General features: G+C 42.1%; 1 protein-coding gene across 1 annotated transcript; it reads right to left on the bottom strand.

Annotated features, from left to right (window-relative positions):
• Positions 1-646: 646 nt before the first annotated feature.
• LOC135218394 (cysteine--tRNA ligase, cytoplasmic-like) lies at positions 647-21,014 on the bottom strand. Its single transcript, XM_064254691.1, has 14 exons — positions 20,959-21,014; positions 19,401-19,586; positions 18,471-18,614; positions 17,907-18,053; positions 17,113-17,305; positions 16,654-16,815; positions 15,786-16,017; positions 6,744-6,820; positions 6,071-6,237; positions 4,614-4,760; positions 2,675-2,783; positions 1,886-1,984; positions 1,180-1,363; positions 647-1,015 (listed from the first exon to the last, which is right to left on the bottom strand). Exons 2-14 carry the CDS (start codon positions 19,574-19,576, stop codon positions 696-698), a joined length of 2,157 nt encoding a protein of 718 aa, XP_064110761.1. The 5' UTR covers positions 19,577-19,586; positions 20,959-21,014; the 3' UTR covers positions 647-695.
• Between the last annotated feature and the right edge of the window lie 43 nt (positions 21,015-21,057).

Genomic DNA, 21,057 nt, shown 5'->3' on the forward strand with positions numbered 1-21,057 from the left:
GAAAACTACCAATTGATACTTAGTAGTATCATGAATGTATCATTGTTTTGTGTAATACATCAGCCACGGCCAAATAGGCGCCTACAAATGGAAACACCAGTGCTCTATTCATTGATGGATGATACCAGTGCCAAATTAGTTGTACACAATGGTAAGTAATGTTATTACACAAAGTAATGGTATATGGTTTGGCCAAAAAATTAATTTTGGCATTTTAATTACAAAATGTTGTATATCAACACTGCATCTCCTTTGGTATTAAAAAAAAAAAAAAAAATTCATGTAACAAATAGAAAAGACAATTTTTGGCAAGTTGCACAAGATCTGAATGAACAATGAATCTTGAGGTAGTGTCATTAAAAAACATACCCGAGGTCATAAAGCTAAAAGTTTATCCATAAGTATTGTATTTCATGGCATGTTTTATGGCAAAGCTAGAAAAATAACTTTCTGGTTTCGTAAGTTTTCTGAAATACAATAATAGAAGATTATTTCAAATCACAATGTTATTTCAATCTATAATACTTAAAAAATGAGAGGCCACTCCCAAATAAAATTAAATAAAACCAAATGTTCCACGTTACAGAACTCTAAGGCACCTGATCTGAAGCATGATGGAGTACGTTCATTGGTCAAAAAAGAGATATTGGTTCTATAATTTAATAACTTGCAAAATGAATTATAACACATTTTCATTATGACTGCTGTTGCGCAAGCCACTTCTCATATTTTTTCTTTTGGGCTTCCATCTGCTTGGTCAGCTTCTTCGTTTGGCTTTTGGTTATTTCATTTCCATCCTTATCATGAGTAGGAATACCGTTCGCATCCCACTGACTGTATTCTGGTGTTTGAAACATGTCAACGGGATCCTTTACAACTTCCTTACTGGCTTGTTTTGCTGCTTGTTCAGCCTTCTTTTTCTCCTTTTCTTGTTTCCTTGCAATTTCCTGTTCCTTCTTTGCTTTGATTTCCTGCATGAGTTCAGCTGCATTCACTAACTTGATACAAGTAGCACCTGAGAAAAAAAAATGGTTCATTAATAAAGCAAAGAGACTTGCACACTAGTATGGCTTACAAAATTCCTTAATTTCATTTAGGTATGATAATAAAACTGTGTATAGTTCTATACAACAAAAATTTAATTTCTCTGAAATTGAAAAGAAAGCATTTTCAATTTACCATCATCTCTGTCCTCTAGCCTTACTCCAAGTGGTGGCAAGAGTTCATCTCGTATGCTGTCGCACAGTCCTAAAAGCTGTCGCTGGAGACTGGCAACATCCAAGCTCTGATCTCTAGAATACTGACGGAGCTGTTCTCTCACCTTGCCCAACACCTCGGCTACTTCAATTAACTTATCCGAACCCTGGAAAACAAGGGAAAATGTTGGTGTCTCCATTCCTCTTTTAGCTGTCGATGCACTTATGCAGTGCAATGTAAGCATTACTTGAGATTTTTTGCTGCATCCCTTTGGCCCATAACTGGGATTCCTTTCATTCCTTTTACTGTACCTCTGTTCATATTCTCTTTCACCTTACTGTCCCTCTTCCAACAATTGATTTATAGTGCAACTGAGAGGTTTTCCTTCTGTTACACCTTTCAAACCTTTTCTACCCTTCTTATTATCCTCAGGCCTATCAAGTGATGAGTTTTTTTTACTTTAATCCCCCATAAAGAGTACATACCATTATATACAGCAGACAGAACTAATTTTATTCAGCAACTCTTTGGCCCCCTTACATTTTCTTTCTTTCACTTTTTCGTAAGTTCCCCTTAATATTTTTAAACATTCAGATAAACTTTAACATATGAAGACTTGCCATATACAGTACTCATTTAAAAGGCACAACATGTCAAAACGAAAATATATCCTACATGAAACGCTTACCTGATTTCCAGATGCTGACTGGTCCCCTACACTCACTCCAAACATGGTCATCATTTTGCTAACATAGCTATTAATGTTTACCATCAACTGGGAATTAACCTGCAAAACAAACGGGAAAAATTGGCTTACAATGAAAAACAAAAACATGATCACATCAACCTTATCCATCACAGGGAGACCTATTAATGTCCTTAGATTTGTAATTTAATGTCTTATAGACAAGTACAGGAGTAGTTAAGAGGAAACTATATGGAGTCTTATCTACCATGGTCTTTCAGCATGTCTCAGGACTGTATACCACTAATATACCTTTGTGATATCCTGATTTGCTCTGGTAATTTTGATCATTCTGGCTCATTTTCATTCAGTTTTGATTCACTCCTGCCAATTCTTTTCATTATATCCAGTCTCTCCAATTCATCTGTACTTCCTTTTATCTTATTAAAAGACCATAATTATGTAATTCCACAGGTGATGAAGCAGGCCATCCAATCTCTTCTTCCTCCTGGTTCTAAATGTGACTAAAAAGTTTTCATATTCCAGGCTGCACAGTTGTTATTCTCTAAATGTTAGTCCTGATAAGGCAGGAATGAAAAAAGCAGGTTAAGGTTTAAAAAATAAAAAAAAAGTTACTTTTGAACAATTGCTTACATTAAATTATAATTTACAAGGTGGTATGAACCCTGAGCAGATAGCAAAATGGTATTATAGTGCTGCACATGGCATACATTACACAGCAAACAACTATGAAGCCGTATAGTTAGAAGCAATATGCAACTGGACACTTACCTTAGCAGTGTTATTCATATATTTATTTGCTTCTGTTATCATATCCCTGATGTGGTCGAGGGCAGTCCTCGTGTCAATGTTATCACAGAGTGCTTTATGTACACCAGTTCTGTAAGACATAGTGAGGACAACTCGTTCACTTCTGCACGCTCATGAATACTAACTTACACCAATAAATTTACAAATACCAGCAAAGGTCTACAGTGAAATGTAGGGCAGAGAAATTACTGAAGGCTTAGAACTTTCTAGATAAAGAAGTTTTTTTGTTTAAAAAATTTTCAATTGATTAACTACGTACTTTGTTATTTCAAAACACGACCACAACATAAAAGAAGTTTGAAGTAGCCACCTTCAACAAAAACATTATATTGAACACATTACTGCTTTTAACATACAGCAGCCCCCTTAACAATTGCAAATTAATCATTTGCAACCATGTCATTCTTGCCTTCTGGACATGAAAGTTCAAGCAAAATTTAATGGACAACGCATACAAATGAAAACAATTGTGGGGGTTACAAAATCTTCATTTAATGGATGCTTGCTCAACATGTCTCACAAAATACCTCAGTAACAATGTGTTGCAGTCATTGTACACTGTTTTTTTTTTTGAGCCGTGTGTTTTCTTCCATTTACTTTGTATGTATGTATTTGAATATTGGCCTGAAGGATCGTTTAAAGGAGGTAATAGTGCCCTAAATTAGCAGCAGACAGAGCTGTAAGAATTCTCCGAAAGTGGCTTAAACTGAATACCCATTCTCCTTGAGTGGACTTAAACTGAATACCCATTCTCCTTGAGTGGCCTTAAACTGAATACCCATTCTCCTTGAGTGGCCTTAAACTGAATACCCATTCTCCTTGAGTGGACTTAAACTGAATACCCATTATCCTTCGAGTGGCCTTAAACTGAATACCCATTCTCCTTGAGTGCCTTAAACCCTGAATACCATTCTCCTTGAGTGGCCTTAAACTGAATACCCACTTTCCTCCTGAGTGGCTTAAACTGAATACCCATTCTCCTTGATGTTGATACATTATGAATACCCATTCCCTTCTTGAGTGGACTTAAACTGAATACCCATTCTCCTTGAGTGGCTTCTGATGGACTTAAAAGAATACCCATTCTCCTTGAGTGGCCTTAAACTGAATACCCAGCAACTCTAAGAAGCTGATAAGAGGAGAAGGAGCATTTTCCAGTGAAATCCGTTTATTCTGAAAACACACAACTGCCAGGCCATGCATAATGGAGAAAAGGTGTGATCAACCATAAAGCCAACAAAGGAGCACATGTAATTCTTGTTGTGTGCTATTGCTATGAGCCACATGGTGAAAGTCCTACGTACTTGATTTATAAGTTAGGCAACAAACCCTTGAGTAATGAAAGGCAAAGACAAGAGGCACTTGTTCAACTTCTGGCGCTAGATAGCCAAGCCTTTATTTCTGGAACACTTTCAGACACGTTTCATCCCTGAGCATGTGCATTTAAAATACCTGGCAGATAGGGGGGTGGGGGTGTTCATCCCAAACAATCCACGATACATCAAGGTTCACATGGTCGCAAAAGAGGGAGTACAGGTGGCCTCCCCTCCCTCAATAACATATGGTGGGTAGGACTATGAAGATTAAGAAAAGGAGGGGTAGCTTCACTTTTTCCAGAATATCACCCATAAATTGGGTAATGAGGTAGATGGTCTATCATCCTGTAATTATTTTTTGCCTCATCAGCTTCCAATGATATCTGCTAGTTGACAGTGTTTACTTTCTCTCGTTTCTTGAATTATTTTAGTATTGCCCAAACAGAGCAAGCAACTCAAGTTCGTCAAAATAGACACTGACTAAAATTGTTATAATAATGTTCTACTACTCCATTAGGATCATGGTTGAGAGCATGGTAGAGAGTGACTTGTAGTAAACTTCAGTACAACATTAACAAACAAACCTTGCATTGTCATAGACTTCCAGTAATCTTACTTCTGCAGGCATCCACACCTCACTTGTGCAGCCAGTCCTCCTCAACAGGTCTTGAACGTTGAGGTTAAATTCGCTTATCATTTTGTGGAATTGCCGGGCCCCTTCCATGGTGTTCCTACCAGAATTTATAACAAATTTTGTAATACATCACAAAGAAAGGTTAAAGATAAACTACTAAAGCTTCCTTGAACAGCAAAGTCAAAATATTAAAATAACATACAGGATCAAATCAAGAAGAATGTTTTGTTACTCTTATCAAATAGTACCTCTAACGAGGCCTTTCTTATTTGTTTTCCCTAACTTTACTTACAAAAGTGCAACTTCAGATATTTGCAATTGTCTTTTTATGAATATACCTTTGGCAAGATTTGGTCCAGTAGTTGAAGCATGGTAACAATTGTTTGCATTCCCTTTTCCTTTAATAACTAGGACAAGTGCGAGGTTGATTAGAAGTGGAATTTTAACAGACTTCAGGTTTGTTCTTCCCACCCAAAAATGCCAGCTTCCCAGTTAAGTTTGTGAGCCGGAAGGATGACTTCTATAACTATTTATGCAGCCTGGCATTTGTGATGGCAAGGTTAACAAGGGCCAATGGATGAGTTTGGCTGTAATAGCCTTGCTCTAAGAAATGCAGAGGAACCCTATTTTTCTGACTGAGATGGGAATACTTTGCATGAAAATAAGCTATTCAAATTGCAATAACTGATAATTGCTGGTTGCTAGTTAACTACCTTGTTACCAAGCTTTAATAATTGGACCAGCTTTTGCCAAAGGTATATACACATTAAAGGTTTGAGTTCTTGCTTTGGCCTGTTCAACTATAACATTTTTATATCTACCTTTGCAGATAAATACAATCTACCCTTAATGACATCTAAGCTTTTGTCCTGCAACAGAATATGATAGAACTCCTTGTACTTATTCTTGAAAAAATAACTCTCCTTTGTAAAGATTAAACCTACATTTTCCCTAAAAGTGCAGCATGCCATAGCTCTACCTAACACTGTAAGTACTGCACTTGAAATCAAAATTAGGAAATATCAAAAAATCATACAAAATAATTAAAAAGGTATGATTTCGGGTTCTTCCCTTTACTTTTTTATAAGCCACAAAATATCAGTAGAAGCTTATACGCAAAATCTAGGAATTCTTAACTGTCATGCATAAAATATGCTTCTTATCATATTAAATATATAAAGGAAGTCCTAACACTAGGATCCAGGGTGAAACTCTGAAATAAAAATACGTAGACCATAAAATAGCATAGGATGCCACTACAAATTAGAATGCTTCTATATGAAAAGAGAAGACAACACAACCAAGAGAAGAAGAGAAGACTAAAGAAAAGGATGAGTCTTGTTAATCATGCAGACAAATAGTAAACTTCCGTAGGAAAAACTATCTATCATTTATTTTGAAACTCACGAGCTATAATCTAAAGTGTCCTTCCACGAATGTAGCAGGAAGGCAATGCGCAGGTGAGATGCAGAGGTTTCCTCAAGGGCCTTCTTAATAGTAATGAAGTTTTTGAGACTCTTGCTCATTTTACAACCATCAATGTGTAAGTGGCCTGTGTGCAGGAAGTACCGAACCTGAAAGAATAAATCTCAAGTTAGTCAAAATCATTTCTTATTTGGCACTGAATAAAACTCATTCTTTCCCTTCTGTTTCCTTTTCCCTAGGGCTGGATTACAGAAAGGACTTTGAGCTGGCAGTTCTGTAGACCATTTGCATTAAAAAATACTAGTTTACAACAAATTTGCTCTAGTTTTCCAAGTACTGTATGCAGAAAACATTGAAGAATATTTCGAAAGAGAATTTATGATTTTAAAATACCCTTAGACTTCAAGCATCAGTTCTAATGAGAGTCTGAATTAATAATCAAACAGGCTCTACTAAATATTCAACTTCCAAATACTTTTAACATCCTTGAGTGTTTAAAATGATGTAAGGTACCAGACTCCACTAATCATGCACTAACATACGCCTTGATCCGGTATATGAAATGATTAAGAAAGGTTCAACTAATAATTTACACTTTCCTTACACATGAAATTACTAAAGCTATAACTATAAAAAGGAATAGTATATAACATACCCAATAGTCATTATTATAATAAGCCTCTGACTGCGCAAGTTCATTGTCATGGTGAGGAAACTTGAGATCAACACCACCTGTGCACAGAAAAAACGAAATGTCATAAACAATTGAACTACTACACTATTCTCAAAAATTTACTATAAGGCAGAAAATATTAAAAATAAGTTTTAATTTCAGATTAATACTAATAGGTAGTTGAAATTCCTATCTCTCATAAGACTAAATATTTTTAGATAACTAAGTACAGTAATTGTGTGTACAGTACATCTGAATGGCGAGCTATTTCAGTTTTATCCAACAAAAGATTTTTCTGACATAACAAAACAAGAAAGACAAAGGAATACATGGGTTAACCTCTCCAGCTCCATGTAGGCTGTCTTAAAGCACCTGGAATACGTCAACATTAAAACATTCATGCGTGCTTTACAAGATCTACAGTTGCGTGTGTGTTGAAGGTTCACTGCAGCATCCCTTCTACAGACGTACTGATTTCAACCGGGCCCCTTTGTCTCTCCCTTACCTAGATGTACAGTTTCTTTAACTTTGTATTGTATCTTCTGCAGTGAACTGGAGTCAGTAAAAATGACAATTTGTCGAAATTGCATTTTTCCTAACTATACAAACCTGAGGGTCCTTTAACAATAGGAAGTAGCTAGCGGCAGCTGGAACGGTCGTAAGCTTCGAACAAGGGGAGAACGGTAGTTACTGCTTGTCCGATCGTCGCGCGCCGCGCGACTGGGAGGTAAACAAATCACTTTTGCTTTTGGCCCATGCAAAATACGCAGAGTGAGGGGTGGCATGAGGAGGGACTTTATGTAAAGGACCTCAGGTTTGTATAGTAGAAAAATGCAATTTTCGACAAATTGTCATTTGTTCCGATAACGTAATACAAACCCCTCGGTCCTTTAAACAATAGGAAGACTCACTTCTTGGTGGGATGGAATCTGAGTCTTTTTGATGAACAGACTGGTGTTCGTCCATCCCTGGAATGCCTCCCTGGTCGTAAGAGCGAGGGAGGGATCCAAGCCTCTGTCCGATTGATCGGGGTGTGCACCGCAGGATCAATGGTCAGACCTCTGGGCCGAGTACTAAGAGAGAGGCAAGCGTATCTCTTCGTACCAGCAATCAAGAACTTGTTCCTGTTTGCAAGAGGCAACATAAAGTATGGGTTGTCTCAAGCTGCGGCATCCACTTCCTCTTTGTTGGAGGAAGTGGTGGGATATACGCTCCTATCCAACTAGTGAAAGGGATAGGATGGGGCTCTGTTGAGTAGCTCACCTGCATCTTGTCCTTATCCACAGCGGGTGACGACCGTGTCCCTCTAACCACAGGTAGAGGGGAAGAAAAAATGATGGGAAGAGGAGCCAGTCACACTCTCATTCACCATCCATTCTTACGTCACACCAGGACTCGATGCTGTTCAGGGGCGCCTGCGAGGGTCTGGGTTCGCTACACAACGTGTTGAGCAGCCACCACGGGTCCCAAGAAAAAGGGAAAAAGATCCAAGGACCTGTGGGCAATATCCCGAAGGTAGAAGGAAGGGCATGTGGTCTGGTTGGACCAGACCCCTGCCTTCAGTACCTGCGCCAAGGAGAAGTTCTTGACAAGGCAGCATTTCCTTCGCATCGAAGGCGGTGAAGTCCATTAGGGAGGGGATTGTGAACGACTCGAACCAATCGTCAGGGACCGAAGGGTTTTGAGTCTTCGCTACGAAGTTCGGTACGAAATCGAGCGTCACGGATCCCCATCCCCTGGGTGCCTGACTTCGCAGGAGAAGTCATGCAGTTCCTCAGAGGAAAAGAAGGAAATAGTCGCATGACCTATCCCTCTTCTCTACTTCGGTGATGTCCAGTACCCATACTGGTCGCCGTTAGCAACGAAGTCTCTCGCATCCTCCTATCCCCATGCAGCGAAGTTCTCGGTAGTGGATAGGACACCGACACTCCATGGTGGGTGTCAATGGTATGGGTACTGTGACAAGCTATTAAAACGAAGTCATGGTTGCTGTGTAACAACCGAACTAAGTCAACAGCGTAATTCGTAACTGACTCGGGCGCTCTGACAGCTGCCGACTGACTGCGTTCGGTAGGAGGCAAGTTGTCAAAGCATCCGAGTAAGTCACGTGACCTTCGCCTTTAAAGGGTTATGCCGAGAGACCAAACAATGATGTATTTGTTTGTCACCAATGCCGGACAGCGAGGTGATGATTCTCTTAAGGCATGTACCCAACAGGCGAAAGTCAATTACCTTCTAGAGACCGAGGTCCCTGAAGGTAAAACATCTCATGTTTGTTGAATCTCAGCTAAGGAGAAACAACACTATGTACCATTGAAGACGAAGGTAGATATTGAATGCAACCTACGTCTTCACATATGAATCGAGAGAAGGATCTCAAGATTCATAACCTGTGCTTACAAATGACTGAAAACGCTAACCGCTATTTCATTGCTGTCCGGTGAGAAGTCGTAGTTGCAATGAAAGCGGGGCGTTCTTCGTAATGAAAACACAGGTGAAAGCCGCCTGAAGAACTGCTTCTCATGGGCTGAACATTTGGAGGTAGAGCTGTCAGGTCGGAGAGTAGGCGATGTCTTCTGACACATCTTGTAATTCGGGTTGAACAATGAACAATTGTACACCTACGAATACGAGATATTTTGAAGACAAACTCAGATGTCTGCAAAATCATTCGCTTATCGCAGTGCGATGCAGCGGGAGACTTGTACAGGACTTCTGTTACCGTGCGGTAAACAGAAACGATGAAAGAGTCCAAGAGATATCTCTGTGAAAATTCTCGCAATGTCGAAGGCGATGGAATCTAGCGTCACCGCAGTAGATGGTCCTTCATTATTGCGAGAATCCCCGTTAATCAGAGACCTAAGTCCATGATTGTTAGGCAGAGATACGGTTCGGTAGTCAATCAAGCAGGGGAGAGAGAGACATACATGACCGTGAATCTCGGAGGCCCAGCTGATACTGAGCTGCTACCAGGCAGTTCAATACGCAGTGGTTGAGCCTGCTGACTCGTCATCCTGAGTTGCCAGGTAATCCATTATTCCACGAAGGAATGCGTTCGGCTAGAACTACCGAGCATAAAAGATATGCTGGCTTGCAATTATATTTAGGCGAAACGAATTCGGTAAATATAAAAGTTGAAATGGTGTTGTCGTGACAAAACCATAAGTATATAAAATTGAAACTGAAAACTCCTGGGGGGTTGCAGGCAACCCCGAGTTGCAGTTCAATTAGAATACTTCTCGTCTAAGTCGCAATCCGTAGAATAACTAGGATATGCGCCTACCCCCTCGGACAATTCAACTGCTTAGCAGAATCATGTCGCGAGGTTAATATACGTAGTATATTTGTAGGATTCTGAACAACGATCTCCATCCTAAATTCTTTCCTTCAAGAAAACAAAATAAGGATTGGAGATCGACCATCTTCGTTCTCTATCAAAGAGAGTGAAGGAGAAGTCTTCCTCGAAGGAAAGCTTCAATGGTGAACAGAATACTAAGACGATAGTTCAAGCCAACTGGATATTCCCGTTCCGATCTCCTCTATTCCAGGTTGGTCGCCTACTGTGAGATAAGTTTCTTTCAGCAGCAGTCTTCTTCATAATGCTAGAAATTCCAGGAATTCGAGCATAGGCGAGGTTCCCGATTATCGTGTAACATATCGGGGATTCTCGTCTCGCTCACTTTGGACCGTGGTCTCGCGTAAGTGTTTGAAGATCGTAAAAAACTCGAACACACTGAATGCGCTAGAAATTCCGTAGAATTCAATTCTAAGCAGTCTGCGAAACCCCCACCGAAATTCGTCAAACGATATCGGCTGGTGGTCCTCTCGATTCCCGTAGAAATCGAGAATAGAGCAGGATTCCTCCTCAATACGACCGGGGCTTACGTCAGTAGGACCCGAAGGTCCCCCCGGTAGCGCAGTCCCGAACGTGGGAATCCTACAAAAGAAATCTCTGTAGGATCCTTCCCTTTCCCTCGTAGCCGTAAGGAGAGAGGGAATGGGGAAGGAATTGGATACTCGCTCGCCTTCCCAGTGGAACTAGCAGTTGGAGAAGAGTAGGAGCAGCCATCGCCTTGCGGCGATGGCCTCTCAGAGTCTGGGAAAACGTATCGTCAGGAGAAAAACGTTTTCCCGCGGAGGGTTATGAACTCTCACTGTAGGTAAGGGTCTGCCGCCACTGTGAACGTCGTCTGGTGGGGCTGATCGACACCTGACAGGAGAGAGCCGAACCGTCTCCGACTCATTCCAGTCCTCGTCGAGGTCGAAACCACCTCTCAGGAGGACCAAAGGAGTATTTAAATACGGTGTCCGAAGACACGTAGAAAACGCCGCTGTCGCAGTAGAGGAGGTGGAAGTAGGCCTTGATCGACCGGCCAGAACTGAGAGAGCCTTCTTGTCTGGAAGACGAGAGACACTGGTTCGAGACAGAATCGGCAAGCTCCGATCGCGGCAGACCCACCGTCGGTTTGGGTTCCCTCTCGGGCCCCAAAACGACTGAGTAGAGACGTGGGCTCTGCTGGTGGGAGCGGCAATCCTTCCGCAGGGTCATTATGCTGACGAATCAGCTTAATGACTTCTGCAAATTCCTCTGTATCTCGGGAGTAACCGCGTCTTGCGGAGTAGGACCGTCCAGTCCCTCCAACAAGAATAGATCCCTAGATACTCCTCCTTCAGAAAGGAGGAAAGAGCGGCAGACCCCTGACGGTCGCCTCCAGCTAATTGCGCGTATGTCCTGGTCGGTCCTAGAACCGTGCCTGGTCCATACGGCGTCATAGCGGGGTCGCGAGCGGCGCACTCTCGCGATCACGTCATAGGTACCTCGCTCCTCCCCCCGGCGTAGCCCGAGGATGTTGAAGGTACAGGAGAGGCAGACCTGACTCTCCCCCCTAGCTCGCTGGCAGGAACCACGCGTGCTTGGAGGGCTGCTGCTGATCGTCAACCCGCGGCTGGCGATCGAGCAGCATGCCTAGCCTTGCCGCTCGCCTGAGGCGAGAGGCTTGGCTGAGAACGTCGACCGGCTGATCTCTAGCGTCAGGCGAGCTGTTGCTGGTTTACCGTCTCCGCCCGGTCCCGATGGGAGCGGCTTCAGGTGACCTGCTAGGCTCGCTGTCAACGGTGAGACCGGCGAGCGTCCTCTCGGCGCGTCGAGCCGCTGGTACCAGCCGTGGCTGGTACCGACGGCCGCGGGGACCCCTTCCTCGCCTCAACCGTTATGGGAGAGGCAGACCTGACGCTCCCCCCTCGCTCGCTGGCAGGACCAGCGTGCGTGGAGGGCTGCTGCTGATCGTCAACCCGCACCCGCGGTGACGGTCGAGCAGGCAGGCCTAGCCTTACCGCTCGCCTGGGGCGATTGGCTCGGCTGAGAACGTCGAGACCGATCTCTAGCGTCAAGCGAGCTGCCGCTGGTCACCGTCTCCGCCGTCCCATCGGGAGCGGCGGACGGGTGAACCTGCTAGGCTCTGTATCGCGTCCGAGACTCGGCCAGCGTCCTCTCGTCGCGTCAAGTCGCTGTACCAGCCGTGGCTGGTACCGCGGCCGCCGGGGACTCCTTCCTCGCCTCAACCCGTGGCTGATCAGCGACCGTCACGTTAGCCCGAGCAGCCAGTTGATCGCTGCGAGAGCGTCCACTGGCCTGGCGAGAGTTGTGTGCACGACTCTCGCCAGTCTTCTGCTCCGCGCCGCTGTCTTGACGGCGAGCGAGCTCGGGCGTCAAACTTTGGCTGGACGGTCTTCTTGGAAGAGCGTCCACTTCGGTGCTTCTCGCGAACGAGAAGCGGCCGAGACGGAACCTGGTTTAGCGGCAGACCCGCTAGCACCAGGTGAGGACGCACCAGCCGAGGCTGGTGCCCTCTGGTCCCCGTCGACTTCTTCTTGCAGAAGAAGCGACGGGCCCCGTTCCCGAAGGAACAGGAGGACCAGCAGAAGAGCTCCCCAGCTCGCCTGAGCGAGCCGGGCCCTTAGAAGAATCCCGAAGGAGTCTTCTTAGGGGGGAAGGAGGCAACCTTCTTCTTCTTCGGCTGTTTTGGCCTTAGGAAGTCGAAGGGGAAGGAGAGGCAGCGGACGACGAAGAAGACGACGACGACACCTTCTTCCTCCTTCTTCTTCTTCTTCTTTTTTTTCGCCAGGCTGCCGCAGACAGGCGTCAGGTCTTCCATCCAGGAGGGAGCCGGGGCAGTTGCCGAAGCAACAGGGCCCGACTGCACTGTCCGGAAAGACCTGAGACTGTGACAGCATCACCAACAGCAGGAACAACAGGAACAGGTCCAGGAACAGCAGGAACATCTGAAAGTGAATGAGCAGCAGGCACCTGATCTGAAAGGGAATGAGCGGCTGGGACAGCAACAGGTACGGCAGGCACGGCAGGTACCACAGGAGAGACAGGCGTCCTGTCGGCCGCTACCGTCATCCTCGGCACTGGCGGCAGGTCCAGGGGGGTACTCTTTGGGCAGCGGCAGTCCGGGTCGGCAATACAAAGAACCCAGGTGTCGGTGGCACCGTCCTGATTGGCACGGCAGGAATTGGTTCTGGATTGCAGCCGTGGGTGTTACCGACATGACATGTGGTGTGTACACCCGGTGCGGTGACATCTCATATCTGGTGTCGAGATTGTGGTTGTTTGTAGTGGTTACCGTATCATGAGTGACCACTGCCGACCCCGCCAACCCCTGAATCAACCTGCAGTCCCAGCGACTCCACACCTGTTCAGGTCGTCCTCGCTGATGGCAAACCTGCGGAAGCAACAGTCGGGTTAGTTAGAGGGGTGGGGCTTCCTCGCGCTGGGGGGAGAGAACCCCACCCGAGCGGACGGAAGACCCCGAGTACAACTGGACGTCCGTTACCAAAGGAGTCACTGGACTTTCCGATGACTTCTTGTGTCCTCGTACAGCACCCACTGCGCCTCTGACGAATGCATACACGTTACACAGGGCTCGTTGCGGGAGCACTCTCGCCCCCCGACAACGAGTACAAACCTCGTGAGGATCTACATCTACATCCAAGGTCGTCTCCCACGGATGTAGCACCTGCGGTAACATAGATAGATTAGTAAGAGGGGTTCCCTCACGCACGGGGGGAAGACATGCCCCACCCACCCCGAACGCAAGGAGACCCCAAACCCCTACAAAATACAATGAAGAAGCTGAGCGGGGGCAGGAAGGAAGACGAAGAATCGGCTACCAAGGGAGTCGCGGGAGTCGTTTCCGACGACTTCCTGGCAGACCTTCGCTTCCCCCACCCCCGCACAGCAGTGCAAAAGTAATATGAAAATGAAACAGATACTGCCCTTGCGATTCACTTCATAGAACTTAATAGGAGAAAAGATCAATTCCCATTTTTTGGGTAGACGGAAAAACTTGATCCAATATATGAATGCTATCATAAAATATATATGAAATGAAACAGAATACTGCACTTGCGATTTCTATTTCACATAAAAATCGTTTAAAGGATCAATTCCCGGGTAAGAACGAAAATTGATCCAGATTAAATTCATGCAATCAATAAATGAAAATGAAAAGAATATTGCAATTGCGAATCCACTTTCATTGCATTCTATTATACAAACTTAAAAGTTCGTGCCGAGCGCAATCACACTCTCGGTAACGAACGCACAGGGCAAAAAAAGTATATAAATGAAAAAAGTACTTACATTTTTCAATTACAACCCTTGCGCCCAATACATGACTCGCGCCGAGCGCGCCCCCGTCCTCGGCACCGAGACTAATTCAAGGTTCATAATAAGTAATGAAAATGAAAACAGTGTACTTACAGTTTCATTTTTCAAGTCAAACAAACCATTAGTAGAAAACACAATAAAACAAAGCATACGACGATGAAGCGGGCGAGAGCGATGACGAACACGTTCCTTCACACCCGCGGGGCGAAAGCAAAAGTGATTTGTTTTACCTCCAGTCGCGCGTCGCGCGACGATCGGACAAGCAGTTAACTACCGTTTCTCCCCTTGTTTCGAACTTACGACCGTTCCAGCTGCCGCTAGCTACTTCCTATTGTTAAAGGACCGAGGGTTTGTATTACGTATCGGAAACAAATTGTTCTTTGCAATGCTCTAAATGGCTCCAACTGCACTGCCTTATGCTTTTACTTTTCTTCCTTTTCCTTCAGTCTCTGGCCATTTACCAGCACAAGTTCTATACCTTATTCCTCACCTAAATTCTTATTCACTCCTGGTTGTAAACCAGTAACCAATAACAGTAGAAAATAATCTTTTATTTACAGTTGTCACCAGCTATTCGTGGACTCACGATTCGTGGTCTTGACTATTTGCAGATTTTTCTAAGGACCGTATATATACCCATTATTTGTGGAAAATTTGCTTATTTGTGGTATTTGCCACTGAGAAATATTCACAAATTACTGCATTTTCATATTTTCATGACTAAATGCAATTTTTGTAATACAACTATTAAAATACTTGGGTATTAGCATTTATAGTTTTTTTTTTATTTTGAATATCAAAATAGTAGGCAGTTCTAAGCATTTTTAGAGATGTTTTAAGTATTCACAGATTTTAGCTATTTGTGGGGATGTCTGGTACCCAAACTCCCCTGAATATGGGAGTCTACTGTACTCACCCTGTGAAGCTACTACTTTTAAAATACTCTACATAACTGTTATCATACAGCAGCTGAACCGGAACCCACCAAATAAATTTCTGAGCGATTACAGGGCTAATCCAAAGGACCCATTCTTAAATGCATACAAGAAATAAGTCCCATAATATTTGACCCTGGACAAACAGAAAGAAAGAGAAGGAAATAGACGAGGATAAAAGACAAATGCTGCCTGAAGCCAAAAGGAACCAGCAAAACTAGTACTAGTTCTGTTTACAGTGTGCCATGTTATGCATGCTTTATACACTACCTATGCTGGGATAAATAACTTAATGAACTAAAAATTGCATATACCCATACTAATTTTATAAATTACAGAGGACAACAAAAGGTTAAACACAAGCACATTTCTAAAATAGTATAGCTTTAATGGGCCCTGCACAATATCACCAACCTGAATGAATGTCCATCGATTCTCCTAGTATAGCCGACGCCATTGCCGAACACTCTATATGCCACCCGGGGCGTCCTTGCCCCCAAGAAGAAGGCCAAGCTGGTTCACCCGGTTTAGAAGCTTTCCAGAGTGCGAAGTCATTGGGGCTCCTTTTCTCCTGAGTGTTGCCTGTAGAAAGGGCGCCCTCACCTTCCTCTAATGCTTCCTGGTTTCCATAGGCCTCTGGGACAAGCTGTTTGAAAATAGAAAGGCTTCCTTAGCTGCAACTACTAATCCATATTTCTTTAATAATCAATGCTGGCACAAAATTTTAGAATCTTAAGAGGAGCATATTGAATGCCAATGATAATATTTTTACATGCTTTACCAAGTCATATATCCCAAAATTATACCAATACGTAGTCCAAATAACTCAAAAGCTGGGGGCTAAGTCTTGCTCCAACCATGACATCTTTCTTGTGCAGGGTTTCAGTTATCAATAAATAAATTTTGCATAAAATTACCTGTGAAATATTTACCCATGACACAGAAAATTAGGTTACTTCCAGAATATGCGTTATTAATCAGAGGTGTTAGACAACAAGACTGAAGAAAGGAACCTGAATGGCAGTAAAATGAGGCGATCTATCACATCACAAACAATATTAACATGAAAGAATTTCTAAAAAAAATTACAAAAATAATGATTGGTGCCTCTCCTTACAGAAAGAAGCCATCTGCTTAAACTTTTTGATAACATATAAGCTAGATGACTTTGGCTTATTGGGCTACTTACAATTCACTCCAAAGTACCAGAATTCTTAAAACAATCTGATACAAAAGTAAGTAAATAACATGCCTATATAAACAAAAACAACACAGTACTCACCTTGGCATAATAATGATTTGGATCAGAGTCAAATTTACCCACATCAAAATAAACAGAACCGCCCGATTCGTAGGCATACCCATTATCGATAATCTTCTTGACATAATCTACAATCTGAGGAACATACTCTGACACTCTTGTTACTGTATCAGCTGGAAGAACCTGAAAGATAATAGTGATGCAAAATATTACTGATAAGAAGTGCGAAGTTTCCTACAGAGCATAAACAACTTGTACACACTATATCTGTATACAAATTTCCTTTGATCATTTGCAACTATATTTAAATGTTTCTCATATCTACTCCCAGTTTACTCATTTTTTAAACTTACAAGCTTCAATTTGTGGCTACTTTCCTAGCATGTCGATGGTCTTTTTGGATTGTTCTATGTAAATATGTGAACATTTTCAATAATAGAATAGAAATTTTAATAGCATATATTCCACTCAGATACTCACATTTAAGGCTTCCATATCTTTATTAAACTCTTCTTCGTAGTGGCGAGGCAAATCAGAGAATATGGAATTATCAGTGACATCTTTCCCCTTCTGACGGTCTAACCACTCCCCCAATACACTGCTTGAGATGACAAGGAGTTCCTTTTGCTTTTCAGAAACCTCCTCAGGGCTCTTATTGTTCTTGACACAATCTCTCAGGGATAACTACAACCGCTTTAAAAACCTGTTTATTAGAATTACATATAATAGAACATTAACCAAGTCTGCAACATATACAATATATAACAAAAGTACAATAAAAATGACTTCAACATTTAGCAACATACACCTTCTCCAAAGTATATAAATAACAAACCTTTAACTTTGAAGGGCAAGTCTACATAAGTACAGTTACAATATTCCCCACTTCCTATACAATAAAAACAGAGCCATGCAAGCCCTCCATTTTCCTCAGACTTTTAAACAAGTAATCCTATAGTAATCATCACGGGTAACTATATGGGCAATTGCCAGGATAACAGGAAGGCAGAGGGCACCAAAGGATGTCAAAGCACTATCAACAACAACTCCAACAGACTTATAAAATAAGATGGTGAGCGGCTGCAAGATCCCCTGTAGACCACCAAGAAGCATCAGTAAAAGGAGAACACTAAGGCAAAAATATACAAAACTGGAGATATCAGACACAATGCCTGGGTCTGTTTTACATGGAATAAGGCAAATTATGATTACGAATGGGTTTTTGTACTAAAACATGCAACTATTGCATATACAAATATAACATGTTATTCAACACAGCTACATACTTGACTCTCACCTTAAGAACTTCATCCATCAACATTTTCCGTTTGTCAGGATCGGTCGTAGTGGCTATGACTGCATTATGATGTTCCATTGCAGCAGCAACATCCTCATACAGTTGCTCCATAGATGTAAGAGCTCTGAAAGTTTTGATAGTTTGATCATGTGACTCACAATACCTTATATGATGCAGTTGACAAAGAGATTTAAGTTACTGATTGCTCAAGGAACAACTAACCAAAATGCTTGAAAAATACAATAAATTATACTTGATAGTATGACAAGTATATTGTAAAAACGTCAGCTTCAGCAAAGCTATCCTTTTCTTGCATAATCCTGTAAAAACAAGTACGTAATGGACTATAGCGAGACCTGGAAGCCAACACTGTTCAGCTGAAATTCCATTACAATCAATCTCCTTAAAAATATCTTATTCAGTTGTCAGAGCTACTACAAATACTGCTATTATTGACTTAACAGGACCTGCAAATTAAGATACTCTACTCTCACATGACAAATTAAGACCAACTTTAAAGAAAATAATTAATGAACCTTACTTTTCATATTCCTTCACCAAGTACCTAGTCCTTGCCCTCTTGATAATTTTATCATCAATATCTGTGACATTCATGACATAGTTGACTGGATAACCGAAATAATCCTGTATAATGCGACGAAGAATGTCAAAGCTGACATAGGACCTGCAAAACAGAATGTGTTCACAAATGCAACAATTAAAACGGAGTTGAAAACCATATGAAATGACAGCCATGTTGTACTAACTAGTATGGTTTGGATGTGCATCACTTTTGTTGCAATGTTATTACATCAAAATATATACATTTTAAACTCTTAAAAAAGATAAAAACAGTAATTTGTCATGAGACTTCATCTCAAACTCTTTTAACATAATCTATATTGTAGTTTTCCAGTATATTTCTCATTAAACCTGACACACATTTCAAGTTTTACTCAGAAATGTTATACTGTACTCTAATAAAATAAAAAAATTTTATATTACAAGAGTTAGTGATGTGTTGCCCTTAAAGTAGTACACCTATTACAAATATACTGCAGTACAGGCAGTCTCTGGTTAACAGTGGAGGCTCTGCTCCCGGCCAAGAGCAAATAACCGAAAATTGTTGTTAACTGGAACATAACAATAATTATGGCAATAAGTGGCATTTACGATGCCATGAGCTCAGATAAACCACTTAAGAGATCCATTTACTAGTTATCGGCATTGATAAACTGCTTAATGACACCAATAACCGGCTTACTGACACCAAAAGTCACTTACTGGCACTGAAAATATGGTTAACCATTGATAGCCAAGTGCCCATAACATCGAAACACTGTTAAGCGATGCTGCCAGTAAGCATGGACTGCTTGTAATACTAAAAACATACCAAACCTACTACTAACCCTCACAAATCTAATTAAAAATGAAAACTGCCCCTCAAAAATGAGCGGTATTTGACTCATACCTGGCATGACCCATGTGAGAATCATCGTAGACAGTGGGTCCACAGCTGTACCACGTAACCACCTTTCCCTGAGGAACAAACAGCTCCTTTTGCCGAGTTAGGGAATTATATAAATGTAATCTTGGAGATTCAACCCCTGCAGGAGGCGACCACTTAGGATCTGGCCGCTTTGGCATTATTAAGATTCTGTAAGAGAGAATCTTTAATAGAATGCAAAATGTCACTTGAATAAAAATCACTGTTCCAGGTATAAGATTCACGATCACAAATATTTGCAGAACAGCATGCCTCAGCATTTCTTTTCTAGACTTACAGTTCTAGTTTACGGACTCACAACTTCAAATGCACACCTTGAAGTGCCTATGTAAGTAATCTAAATTTTCACTTAAGAAGATGAATCTACTACAATAATTTAATTACCAACTGATTTGGATTAAGTTCTAAACAATACAAGTTTCAAGTATTTAGCCATATTATAGGAGCGGATGCAGGGTAGGAAGAGTAGGCATGAGAAACCCTTACATTTCCTAGAATGCTACATCCTAACCTAACCAGACCTTACCTTCCTAAACTAACTTAGGGCACCATAGCCTGACCTGGATGTGGGGTTTGCCCACACCCCCAAGTAACACTAAATATCCCTGTCTCCCTGCTCTGCATACTACCCAAAATATAAAGTATATCACATAATTGGTCACTAGGGTAAAATACTAAATGGCTGGCCTCTATCGTAGCGCAACTACCCTACCGAAAATATTCTTTAACACATTCAGGATAGACATTAGTCAAGAGCCTGCGTCTGTCGAAGCAACACCACAAGACCTCTACTTTCCTCTCGAAATAGTAAGTTTTCCGGTATTTCTACAGAAGCACTCCGCACGGACTGCAGTAGGTAAAACTGCATAGAAAAACCGCAACTGCCATAGTCTAGGCTGCCACGGATAAGTACCCTAGATCTACCTTAATGCCATGGGTAGGTGCTAGGTAGTACCTAGCATAAATTTCCAATTTTCGGGATGGTGGTTGCACTATGGTAGAGGTGGCCGGTAGATGGCCATTCAGTATTTTACCCTATTGTAATAATTCCTCCATAGCTAGGCCCCATTGCCTACCTAATGATATGAGTTGAAGTTGCCTAGCTGGTAAAAGTTTACTTTAAACAATCAACCTGTCGTGTTCCAGACATGAAGAGATACTAGTAATTTTCCTATAGGCTAGCTACCTATTTTAACGTGTACTCTGAACATAACTAAAGGCCGATGTTCGACTTCCTAACGTAATAAATACCAGGAATGCTTAAAGCACACATTAGACAGGTTAAAATAAATAAAATAATGATTGAAAATAAAAATAAAAATACCGGAACGCCTACTACCTAGGCAGGTAGGTAAGCCGACAGGAACAGACTGACAACAATCCACCATACCTCACCCATATAATTTTAAACAACCTAATAATCTGCAGGAAATTCTTTCTCCTTTTCAACCCCAACAGCAATCGCAAATTCGCACGTCTATAATCATTCACAACAACCTTAATCAACGATATATAACGTTACCTTGGTTCCGCACCTTCAGGCAATGACAGTAGTCCTATTGTTGACACGTGGTAATATTCCACGGTGTGGCAAACGAGAAACTGGTGAAAAGATATTGTG

Source organism: Macrobrachium nipponense, chromosome 9, assembly GCF_015104395.2.
Source record: "Macrobrachium nipponense isolate FS-2020 chromosome 9, ASM1510439v2, whole genome shotgun sequence".
Lineage (NCBI taxonomy): Eukaryota > Metazoa > Arthropoda > Malacostraca > Decapoda > Palaemonidae > Macrobrachium > Macrobrachium nipponense.

Bases quoted from the DNA above. Each gene is read 5' to 3' on its own strand.
- LOC135218394 (XM_064254691.1), bottom strand. From the start codon at position 19,576: ATGCCAAAGCGGCCAGATCCTAAGTGGTCGCCTCCTGCAGGGGTTGAA. The intron at 18,054-18,470 runs GTAAGGTTCATT...CAAAACTTTCAG, and splicing joins TTGGTGAAGGAATATGAAAA to AGCTCTTACATCTATGGAGC. The intron at 4,761-6,070 runs GTGAGTTTCAAA...AAATTCTGGTAG, and splicing joins GACACTTTAGATTATAGCTC to GAACACCATGGAAGGGGCCC.